This window comes from Aulostomus chinensis, chromosome 21 (assembly GCF_037954235.1).
Source record: "Aulostomus chinensis isolate RoL2024-O1b breed Wild chromosome 21, RoL_Achi_v1.0, whole genome shotgun sequence".
Classification (NCBI taxonomy): Eukaryota; Metazoa; Chordata; class Actinopteri; order Syngnathiformes; family Aulostomidae; genus Aulostomus; species Aulostomus chinensis.
The window spans coordinates 25,051,813-25,063,987 of NC_141340.1; the positions used below are offsets into that span (position 1 = coordinate 25,051,813).

Here is a 12,175-nt window from a genome sequence, read left to right on the forward strand (position 1 = left end):
TTTTAACAATTTTGTAGTGTTATTTCAACACTAAAGAGTTAAAATTAACACTAGTGTTTATAAGTACTTTACACTGGTGTTAGCATTTGAAAATTAACACTACAAGACTACACTTGAGTAAATGTACCAACACCATGTACTGAACTATTAACTCTTGAGCGTGTACAATACTGACCAACCAATACCCCTACATCCCTTACCTACAATTACAAAAAACAAATAAGACAATAACTTGCAAAAATATATATTTTTCATTGCAAGGTCCATGAAAACTACACATTCAACAACAAACAAGTTCAGCATGGAGTCATACAAAATTGCAGTATGGGAAAATGTACATATGGTCATCAGTATCATAAGAAAATTGCCTATCATGAGGTCTGTAGCGCACTAGATCATCCACGCAAATCAGTGTACAGACCCTTGCTTTCTCCTCAATACTAAATGCATTCAAGTGATCATCAAAATACATCGTAGAGACTTCACATGTTAAAAGATAAGCATTATCATCTCTAACAATTATATTGTCAATCCTCTTGAACAAAGGCATCTCATTTTCAACACCTGAACATACATACATCCCAACCTGATATTCAGTACCATAACTTTTGACCCAGGAAATTGTGCAAACATGACATGACTCATCAAGAAGTGCACTCAGTGCCTCATTGCCCTCTAAACTACTGGCTAAGACTTCAGTAATGGGGCCAAATTCTAATCTCTTATAATAAAAATTCTCAAAATGAGAAGCCAATTGACGTTGATGTTTCTTTACCAGTGTTCTTGTGATGTTTTTAAAATTTTTGACCGACTTTTTGAAGAAGTTATGTTTCCCCTCAAACCTCATGCACCATATGTGTATGAGTGGACCGATTTTTCTGATACATCTTGGGTAATGTATCACGAGGCGGTGTTTTGGGATCAAATTCCGCTCTGGAAAGAGAGTTTTAAAAAGCTGGTGATGATCAGAAATAAGATGTTTCAAATAGCAGGTCATACCATAGGTTAGAATAGGTGAAAACACTATATTGACAATTTGAATTAACAGCAGTAACAAGTTCCAATGATTATCGTCCCTGCCAACTAAATCTCCAAATATCAATGGGGTGTTACGTATGAGGCACCATGCCTGAATAGCATTGATGCCGAGACTATTACTACTGTCATCAAGTTTTAGCCCACTTGGCCTGTTTCTTCTTTGTGTAAAGCCATAATTAAAGCTCTCAATTCTCTCCAATAATGAGATACGGGATATGTAATGTTTAATCAAATACTGAAACACAAGCTTCAACTCATACTGCACGACTCCTTCCAGCAGATCATGCATAATATCTACTGCATAGTTGTCTGACGTATGGAACAGTTGCAGGGAATTGAGCAGACAGGTTCTTTTGACACCAAATGTACAGGGCAAAGCAGGATGTTGCTGAAAGGCAGCACAGTGCTCTGAATGAAGTTCTTTGGATCGGAGAGTTAAACCTGGATGATCTTCACTAAAAACGGATTGCAACTCTGTCTTGTCAGTTAAACAAAATCGACAACAATAATTTGCACTACATGATTCAACAAAACCAAAAAGGCCATGTAAAGCTAAGTTGTCTCCAGTAACTTGAAAAATGGTACCTTTCAAAGGCATGGCTGAAAAGGGCACCTGCATTCCTTCAGTCTCCAAAACTTTAATATCATCGACAAGTGGCTTTAAAATAGGATCAAATCCATACTTCTGTAAGTCCTCTGAGTGAAAAAGAGCTACAAGATGAATGTTCATCAACACAGAATTAAGTTTTGGGGGCAAATTTCGCAAAATAAAATAAATAGAGCCAAGTTTGTGCACTCCTTTTTTGGAACCTAATGGATTAGCTGTTTCAAAATCATCGTAGTATAGCTGGATCTGAAGAGCATGTTCTTGTTGTGAGAATAAATGATGATTGTTGAAATAGGAGCCATCATTGATGTCTCTGTAAAAACATTCTTGGTGTGGTTTTGATTTTTGGAAACTGTTACAAAGTTCACTGTTCCTAAACATAGACGTAAGAGACCCTATGATTGGTACATACATGAATTTATCATTGACAGGCACTTGCGTGTAAGCGCCTGTAGTTTGTCAAAGCGTATTTCAAGGATATGTTCTACAGGTTCAACTATTTTCCATTTTTTTTCTAAATGTTTTGTCCTTTTAGATTCTGTGTTAAGACATGAAAATGGATTTTCAAAGTGGTCAAAACAATCCTCAACTTTTTCTAAGGTTTCCTTTGAGGCATCAGATGATAGACAGTCTATAACAGCTTCTTTTGCATGGGTATGGATGTCATTCACCAGTTCCTCCATTGAACCAACTAAACATTGTACAGTGCTTTCAGGAACTCCTGAGGCTTGGACTTGAGCGATAATAGAGCTGCACATATCTTGGATTTTCCTTTTTTCAATAGGACTGAGTGTATTGACAGTCATGGAAGGATCAACATTTACTGGCTGTGAAACAGAAGGTCCAACATTAGCTACAGACTCAAATTCAAAATTGCTGACAGCATGAGAATCAACGCAGCCATCATGTGCTCGCGATAAGTGCCGCTTATACCCGGAGTATGTGCAAAAAACAAAAGAACAGCCAGGCTCTCCACAGTGAAAATGCAAAGACTTTCCTGGGTACAAACCATGCTGAAACTTCATATGTCTAAATAGCAGTGAACAACTTGCGTGGGGTACCTTGCAAATGTAACACGTGAACATTGATGAACACCGTCAAAAGGTGTGCTCCTCCTCAAACAGTGCCGTGAAGAATTCTTGCTCTGATTTCCTTGACACGAGGACTCTTTGACACTGCCAACATCAATGCCATATACAGTGGTCTGGATGAAGGTGTAGAAGTTGCACAGTGCGTCATCATAGGAAACACTAAAAGCAAAATGCGCCTTGAAGAGCTCATCGAAGGCAGCAACTCCAGTCTGCGTGGCACAGGGAATCATCTTTTGGTCCAGGACGATGTACAAATTCTGGATGCTGTTCTTTCTCTCTCCAACACACAAGAGAAAGGGTTGAGCAGATCCAGTTTCCTTAAGGAAGGCGTCCATGTTTCTACCCACCTGAGTGTGACAAAGAGATAAAACATAAATTAGATGTCCACTATACATTTCAATAAATACAAAGCTGCTTCTGTGTTCAAACACCAATATCTTAATCAACATAGACCAAATAACTTAACACCTATAGTAAAATAGACTTAAAAGCAGATCTCTGAACATACCCTCATGAATTTCATGAGGCGGTCAGCAGCATCTGATGTGCTTTTCTTCGAAGACTTCTTGCCCTTGGATGTTGGCGGTAACAGGTGTAGGAGCAAAAAGATAGCAGCTGTCTCATAGTCCCATCCTTGAAGAGGAGAATGAACACCATAGCAATTACTGTAACTTAATTCAAGATGATACATTCATATTTAAGACCAATTATGACAAATTACACAATCATTGTATACAATTACACAATGATTTGTAAATTCAGCTCTTCTCCAAAGAACATTGTGTGCACATTGTGAAGATTTAACAGAAGATATAAAAACTTACCTAAAGCAGACATGTTCAAACTGTTCCACAAAGGGCCGGTGTGGCTGCAGGTGTTCATTCCAATCCAGCATAAGCACACCTGATTCGACTCAATCAATCAGCTGAACTGTCTTCACACAGCTGGTTTGATGGATCAGGTGTGATACTGCTTGGTTGGAATGAAAACCTGCAGCCACACCGGCCCTTTGTGGAATAGTTTGGACAACACTGACCTAGAGGCTTGTGAAATATAGTTTCCAATTTTTGACTCACCATCGTCAGACTCCTGTTGTGCAGACAAAAGCAGCTCATCCACATGTGCACTTTGAGGTAGATTTTTGCAATCTGCAATGACCCTTGGTTTGAAGAATGTTGGCCATTTTGCAAGGAATTTACCAGAAACGTCTTCACCAAAGAGCATTGTGAAGTCTTGGTCAATCTTTAAGAGAAAACACAACATTGCGAAAAACATTGAGAGCACACTCTCATAAGGCAACCACAAAGCAGTCAAAATTGAATTTGCGTCTTACCAAGCCTGAAGTATCTAGGAATCTTGGGAAAAGGTCCAGGATAGTGGAGGCTGTGGATGGGTCTTTAACCACGTTCTGTCTGTACTGAAATGTTGCCTTCATTTTCCCTTTGACAAGAGCCACGTCAGATGAGTACCTCATCACTGACACAGCTTCCTTACATTCATCCCCTGACAGCTGTCTCAAAGTTGAATGCATGGCACGTTGGGTCTTAGGGCCACCTTGGAAAGTGATCAAAATCAGAAGAGTGAGCACTCTCAATAAAAAGCTCCCAGTAACTAACAGGCACATATCCTAAAAATAAACAGCCACCTTGATAAGTGGACTTGGATTTCTTGATCTGTTGAGCAGAGTTGCGCTGGACAGTTTTCAGCCTCCATGCCAGTCACTCTGGTGATCATAGAAATGCTCCTGTTGATGAACACAAAAAGGTATGTATATAATGACTGAAACTGTGCAGACCCATGGTATGTGTTCGATTCAGACGTAACTGCTTGAGGGACTCTGTTAGTTGAACCAACCGCAAAATAGATCTGACTACACTGTGAAAACACTAAATATACTAAATATTTTCATTAAGTAATAACAATGGATGGATGTTAACGTCAATACTTACATAACCTTCCTTTGAATCTGGGTCCTTCAAGTTTGGGAACAAGGTTGTGATGCCAAGTGCATACATAATGCGAGCATTAACTGAAGGAAGCCTCCTGAAGCAACACACATGCATAATTGAACTGTCACCTAATCCAAAAAAGAAAAACAAATAATACTGAAAACTGGGATGATTAACAACTGAAAATTTTGGTAAGAATTCATGTGCACAATAAACTTACCCATGAGACTCTACCATATCCGCCACAAGTATGTTTACCATCTTTCTCCTTGTACCATCAGAGAGGCAGTTTGTTTTTTCATATTCTTTTAATATTTGGTCACCACCTGGCTTTGAACTCAGAGCCAAATTTACCATCTGAAAACAGTTGTGTTATTTTAACATATTGCAACTTCAGCATTTGACAAGTATTTTTCAAATTCAAAGAATATGAGTTTGCAAAATTAAAATTTTGGCAGCATCAGTTAAAGTACATTAAAGCCTAGTTTAAAGATAACTTACATTTCCTGCAATGTTGCTGTCAGGGGGTCCTTCAAACAACAGTCTTTTCCGAGCTTTTGTAGATTCAAGTATAATTGTTGAGCCTGAACCCGTCGATGACCCTTGGGATGCATGTGATGAAAACCAGTCTGATACAGATGCCTCTGAAGAAGACTCTTCAAAGCTGTTGTCTATAAACAAAATACTGTGTTGCATAAATCAGCTTACAAAACTAAATACAGAGCAACATTAGCTTTGAATTACATTACACTTTTCATATCCAGAGAATTTTTTTTACCATTGCTTTCTTCAATGAAGGCCTTGAAAGACACCTCTGATGACTTCAAAAGTTCATCAAAAATGTCTGAATCCACCTCCACCCCTGCAGAATCCCTCAGGATTAAGGAAGTAAAAGCTGGCAAGCTGAATTTTGCCAACACTGAAATAGGAAAGATCACCTCACTAAGGGTCATACCATAAAATTATTTTAATTTGAACAGTGAAAATCATGGAAGCATGAATTGACATGAAACTTGAATTACCTCCCTGTAGAAATTGGGGGTTAATTGTACACATCGTCTGTTTGTGGCACCCTGACCCTTTTGCTCACTTCCTTATATTCAACAGGAACCAGCATCACTAAAGAAAAAGCAAGAATGGGGTCAACATATCAAAACATATGAGAGAGAGAAGATTAAACAGTTTGGAAAACTAAAGACAAATGGAGGGTGGCATACACAGTTTTACCTTTAGTTGGATTTGTAAACATCAGCTGCTTTGTGTGCCTGTGTGTTGTTTTAGAGGAATGATTAATGCCGTCACCTCACATCTCTGGTGAGCCAGCTGAGTTTTGACGGTAACCATAAATCTAGGGTATAAACTGCCGACTACTTTCGCCAATCTCATACAATATTATTGCATTTGTTAATTTATAAGAAATTAAAAATACCAATTACAACAGGTTATTATAATTTAACTTTTGACTTGAATTATTTAAAAAATATTCAAAACACATTAATATGTCAGGAAGTATTTTTTTAAACAACATCTCAACTACAAAAACGTTTAAATTAATGTTAAACATTTTTATCTAAGAATAAACCACTTTACCATAACTGTGTGTTTGAATAGCATGACAAGACTATGGTGTAGAGGGATTTCTCCTATCTTGATCTGCACCGTTTTTCCAGTCGGATTTCCACCGGCCGCGCAGCGCTGCGTCTCAGCTGCGGCACGGCGCCACCGTCCGCTAAAAATACGCCAGGGTTCTAGTTTTGCCGGATGGCGGAGCACGGCGCATCAATTCAGCACGAAACAGATACAGCAAGACAGGAAGTGGGGCACCAATGCAACACGACAACATCCGGAAAACCTTTCAGAATAAAAAAAAAAGTCCTTGTTGACGAGAGCTTGTTTTTCACGTAACGACATCAACAAAACGCAAAAATCGGCATTGCCGGGCCCGGAGTGAACAGGGCAGAGGCTTTCAGAGGCCAATGTGAACCGTGGACGAGCAGAAGCTCATTATTAAGGTGAAAAATCACTATCTATAATCCCACACGTCCTTTGTATGAGGACTATGTTAAAACAGAAAACCATATAAGTAATGGCGAGTTATTACCAATTAGCTCCTGTAAATACTGATATTTATACTTGTCCTGCAATTACCGCGAGAACTCAACGATCTCGCGGCTTTTTCTGTCCGCCTCTACTCTGGCCGGCGTTCAAGAGACGCAGCTGGTGGGGACTGGTGGACGGCGGCGCACCGCGGCGCGGCGTGGCGTTGCGCCGCCGCACCGGATACGCGCCCAGTGGAAATCCAGGGTTACGGTGCGATCTCAGGAGATAATAAAGATCCTCGTTCATGCATACAATTTGCCCAATTTTTAAGCAGTCTGCTGGCGCATTTTAACTTGACTCACCAGAAGTAATGGAGGAGATCGTTGAGACTGGCGATTGTAAGGGATCCTCAGATCAGGGAGCGCTATCACTGGAATCGCTATGGGGGTGGGGGGGGAATCAATGGAGAAAAAAACACTGAAAGGTCAATATTGATTTCCTGGCTGCCGGTCACGCAGCGGTTTGTGAATGAAAAACACTTTCATATTGCTAACAGGGTTCCGCAAAAATAACTGCACACTTTCATGAAGCACCTCCGCAAATCTTCAAGTCTTGTTGCGGCAGCAAACACGTGCTGTGCTTCGCCGTGTGCGCGCATCGCGCATACACGCGCCTGCGCTCGCGGTGTTTTCATGGTGGATAAAAAAAAAAAAAGACCTCAAAAAAAAAAATTTGCCGCCACGCTTCCTTCCTCAGTCAAAACAGTCTAAATATTACAAATATACTAAACAAAAGTTATCTGAAAGCTACCACATTCTCTATAATTAAACACTTCACTTTTGGTATGACTGAAACCTGTTAAATGTAACATACTCGTCTCCTCTTTTCCACGCGTAGACTCGGTACGGCTGTGTTTTCAGGCTTCCAATGTCTTCCCACAGATGTTATAAACGTAAGCCGTTGTATGTAAGATGAAAGAAAAACGATTTTCGGTAGAATGGCCTTATATATTAGCTATGCTATGTTAGCTAACTTCATGGAACAATCTGCCAGCTCGGCAAAAAATGCTTGAAAATAAGACGTAACTCTTGTTTTAATTCGTATACAATTCATTCAACCATTATTAATATTACGTGTACCAATAGCAATCTTAAATCTTAAAACTTAACCGAATAAAACTTACCATGTAGGAGAGGATAAAATGGCGGACTTCTGCTGGTCTGAAGTTAGTATCGACCGGAAGTAAGGCGTGGTCATGGTAACACTCTAGAGTGTGGACATTTTTCAACACTCCAAATTGACACTGACACTTTCAGGAAATTACACTGGCAATTGTTAGTTTTAATCAAATAAGTGTTAAAATAACACTAAACCCGCCAATTTTTAAGTAACACTGGGAAATTAACACTGTCGGTTTTGCTGTGTAGGAACAGAGGCCAGTTTATTAGCCATACTAATCCCTGACAAGCACCCAGAGTTCAGACCAGCAGGCAGAGCTGCAGGTTAGCACGCCCTCTGCTGGTTCCTTGGTGTTGTCTCCCACCCAGCCTATAGAAACTGTGTCTGCCCCGAGGCTGTATAAGCCTGCACCCAAATCTGGAGGAGTAATTTATAGCAACTTAGTTCAAATTAAAACCACTGCTCCAGCAAACCAACCCAGTAAAACTATTGAATGTGGTTTGCTAAATATTCAATCTCTCCCATCCAAGTCTCTCCTAGTGAACGACTTAATTACTAATTATCAGATTGGTGTATTAGCACTCACTGAAACCTGGGAGCAGCAAGATGAGTGTGTTAGTTTAAATGAATCTTGCCCTCCTGGTTACATTAACTACCATGTACCTCGCACCACTGGCAGAGGAGGAGGAGCTGCAATCTATCGATCAAATTTGCTCATTAACCCTCCACCTAATTGTTCATTAATTCATTTGAGAGCCTGACTGTCAGCTTCTCCCTCCCAGACTGGAAAGCAGAGAAACCACTCTTACTTGCTGGGGTGTACCGTCCTCCTGCACCTTATTCTGAGTTCTTAGAAGAACTCCCTGACTTTCTGTCTAACTTGGCATTGAACTCAGACAAAGTCATTCTAGTGGGTGACTTTAACATCCATGTGGACGTCAATGATGATCGTCTGGCCACTGCGTTTAAGTCGCTTCTTGATTCTGTTGGCTTCTGTCAGAGGGTAAACAAACCCACTCACACTTTTAATCACATCCTTGATTTAGTGCTCACTTATGGAATAGAAGCTGACCTCATCATAGTTCTTCCTCAGAACCCCGTCTTGTCTGATCACTCCTTAATTACATTTGAATTTGCTTTAACAAATTATATCCTACCTGGGAAAAAGTCCCGCTTCAGTAGATGTCTATCTGACACTGCTGTTTCTAGATTTAGGAGCTTATTCCAGCAGAGCTTGCTGCCACACCTTGTAGTGATATAATGGGCAGTTATGCTGATTCCACCCCACCCAGGTGGACTATCTTGTGGACAGCACTGCAGCAGCACTCCTTGGGACACTTGATGCCGTAGCTCCCCTGAAGAAGAAGGTTATCAACCAGAAAAGAATAGTTCCCTGGTACAGCCCAGAGCTGCACGGCTTAAAACAGAAGACCAGACAACTGGAAAGGAAGACACATTCCAGCCAGCACGAGGAAGTCCGCCAAGCCTGGAAGGAGAGTTTATTAATATATAAAAAGAACTCCGTAATGCTAGAAGCGCTTACTACTCGTCCCTGATAGAAAAGAAGAAGAACCACCCCAGGTTCCTCTTCAGCACCGTGGGCAGGCTCACCAAGAACCATAGTGCTGTTGAGCCATGCATCCCCCCAACTCTCAGCAGTAACGACTTCCTTTCTTTCTTTACTGAAAAGATTGTGAATATTAGAACGAGGATTGCCAGTAATGGAGGACAGACTACAGTCCCCATAGAAGCACCTCCCAGACTTGGTGCATACTTGGACAGCTTCTCCCCATCGACCTGTCAGACTTGACTTCTACAGTCACTTCCTCCAAGTCAGCCACTTGTCTGCTGGATCCCATCCCAACAAGCCTCCTTAAGGATGTCTTCCCTCTAGTCAACACTTCTATATTGAACCAAATTAATCTTTCCTTAGTCACAGGTTATGTGCCACAGGCCTTTAAGGTGACTGTCATCAACCCTTTACTTCAAAACCTTCTCTTGACCCAGATGTGTTAGCCAACTATAGGCCGATATCCAACCTCCTCTACATCTCCAAGATCCTTGAGAAGGTTGTCCTGGAGCAGCTACATGAACATCTGCACAGCAACGAGCTCTTTGAAGCCTTCCAGTCTGGATTCAGGGAACACCATAGCACTGAACCAGCACTGGTCAGAGTCTCTACTGATCTTCTTACAGCTTCAGACAGAGGTCTCATCTCTGTCCTTATGGACCTCAGTGCTGCATTTGACACCATCGACCACAGCATCCTGCTACAGAGACTAGACCGTGAAACTGGGATTAAAGACCTGCCCTAAAATTGTTTAAGTCCTACTTATCAGACAGGTTTCAGTTTGTTAATGTTAATAATGACTATTCAGAGTATAGCAGAGTTACATATGGTGTACCACAGGGTTCAGTTTTAGGACCGATTCTCTTCACTCTTTACATGCTCCCATTAGGTGACATAATCCAGAAGCACTCGATCAACTTCCACTGTTATGCAGATGACACACAACTTTACTTGTCGATGGAGCCAGACGACACAAGCCAGCTTACTAATCTGCAAGACTGCCTGAAAGACATGAAATCCTGGATGTCCTCTAACTTCTTACTGCTAAATTCAGATCAAACTGAGGTCATCATGTTTGGACCTAAACCCCTCAGGGACACCTCTCTAACCAGATCACTACTCCAGATGGCATCACCCTGACCCTGAGGACAACTGCAGGGAACCTTTGGAGTCATTTTTGACCATGACCTTTCCTTCAGCTCCCACATAAAGCATGTGACCAGGACCGCCTTCTTCCATCTGCGAAGTATCGCTAAGATCAGGAAGATCCTTTCCCAGAGTGATGCTGAGAAACTGGTGCATGCATTTATCACTTCTAGGCTGGACCACTGCAACTCTCTCCTGTCAGGATGTCCTAAATACTCCCTAAAGAGTCTCCAGCTGGTCCAGAACACTGCAGCCAGGGTTCTGACGGGAGTTAGAAGAGAGAACACATCTCTCCACTTCAGCTTCTCTCCTTCCTGTAGGATCTAGAATCCACTTCAAAATCCTTCTGCTGACTCATCAGGCTCTCAATGATGAAGCTCCATCCTCTCTGAAAGAACTCATTAGTCCCTCCTGTCCAACCAGAGCACTCCGCTCCCAGAATGCAGGTCTGTTAGTGACTCCCAGTGTCAATAAAAACAGACTGGGAGGTGGAGCCTTCAGGTACCAGTTCTTCTACTGTGGAACCAGCATCTCTCCATGGGTCAGAGAGGCAGACACTCTGACTACTTTGAAGTCCAGGCTTAAGACTTTCCTTTATGACAGAGCCTTCAGTCAGGACTGGTTCAGGTAGCTCCGAACCATTGATAGCTATGCTGCTATAGGCTTAGACTGCTGGGGGACACATCAGGTTACATGGAGCCCTCCCCTCCCCTCCTCTCCTCTCCTCTCCTCTCCTCTCCTCTCCTCTCCTCTCCTCTCCTCTCCCCTCCCCTCCTCTCCTCTCTTCTCTTCTTCTCTCCTCCTTGGTGTCTCGCAGTCTCTCTGTGTTTCCACAGATCCACCAGAGCTCCAACCGCCGCCTGCATCACCCCCCCACCCCCCCCTCTTATTCCCTACTGTTACACCGGCCTGCGCTCCCCTTCCATGAACCAGTCTACCATCCAGTCCCCCATCAAGCTGGCTTGCTCTCCCTGCCTCCCCTCCCATGAACCAGTCTACCGTCCAGTCCCCCATCAAGCTGGCTTGCTCTCCCTGCCTCCCCTCCCATGAACCAGTCTACCATCCAGTCCCCCATCAAGCTGGCTTGCTCTCCCTGCCTCCCCTCCCATGAACCAGTCTACCATCCAGTCCCCCATCAAGCTGGCTTGCTCTCCCTGCCTCCCCTCCCATGAACCAGTCTACCATCCAGTCCTCCATCAAGCTGGCTTGCTCTCCCTGCCTCCCCTTCCATGAACCAGTCTACCATCCAGTCCCTCATCAAGCTGGCTTGCTCTCCCTTCCTCCCCTCCCATGAACCAGTCCACCATCCAGTCCTCCATCAAGCTGGCTTGCTCTCCCTGCCTCCCCTCCCATGAACCAGTCTACCATCCAGTCCCCCATCAAGCTGGCTTGCTCTCCCTGCCTCCCCTCCCATGAACCAGTCTACCATCCAGTCCTCCATCAAGCTGGCTTGCTCTCTCTGCCTCCCCTCCCATGAACCAGTCTACCATCCAGTCCTCCATCAAGCTGGCTTGCTCTCCCTGCCTCCCCTCCCATGAACCAGTCTACCATCCAG

General features: G+C 42.8%; 1 protein-coding gene across 2 annotated transcripts; it reads right to left on the minus strand.

The window, feature by feature from the left end:
* Window positions 1-279: 279 nt before the first annotated feature.
* On the minus strand, window positions 280-8,148 carry LOC147242103 (uncharacterized). 2 transcript variants are annotated; one of them, XR_015110878.1, is made up of 12 exons: window positions 7,909-8,148; window positions 7,088-7,164; window positions 5,708-5,804; window positions 5,464-5,604; window positions 5,187-5,356; window positions 4,906-5,042; window positions 4,686-4,779; window positions 4,382-4,480; window positions 4,070-4,290; window positions 3,813-3,978; window positions 3,245-3,369; window positions 280-3,083 (listed from the first exon to the last, which is right to left on the minus strand). XR_015110878.1 is itself a non-coding variant. In XM_086191315.1 (12 exons), exons 9-12 carry the CDS (start codon window positions 4,265-4,267, stop codon window positions 2,667-2,669), a joined length of 906 nt encoding a protein of 301 aa, XP_086047441.1. In that variant the 5' UTR covers window positions 4,268-4,290; window positions 4,382-4,480; window positions 4,686-4,813; window positions 4,906-5,042; window positions 5,187-5,356; window positions 5,464-5,604; window positions 5,708-5,804; window positions 7,088-7,164; window positions 7,909-8,148; the 3' UTR covers window positions 280-2,666. The 2 variants fall into 2 exon arrangements, 1 of the variants encoding a protein (XP_086047441.1); XM_086191315.1 differs by having other exon boundaries at window positions 4,686-4,813.
* Between the last annotated feature and the right edge of the window lie 4,027 nt (window positions 8,149-12,175).

What these genes read in the sequence shown, in the direction of transcription:
- LOC147242103 (XM_086191315.1), bottom strand. Translation starts at nt 4,267, where the DNA reads ATGCATTCAACTTTGAGACAGCTGTCAGGGGATGAATGTAAGGAAGCT. An exon ending in TCCTAGATACTTCAGGCTTG is followed by an intron (nt 3,979 to 4,069) that starts GTAAGACGCAAA and finishes TTTCTCTTAAAG; the next exon opens with ATTGACCAAGACTTCACAAT. An exon ending in GCCTCATGAAATTCATGAGG is followed by an intron (nt 3,084 to 3,244) that starts GTATGTTCAGAG and finishes TGTCACACTCAG; the next exon opens with GTGGGTAGAAACATGGACGC.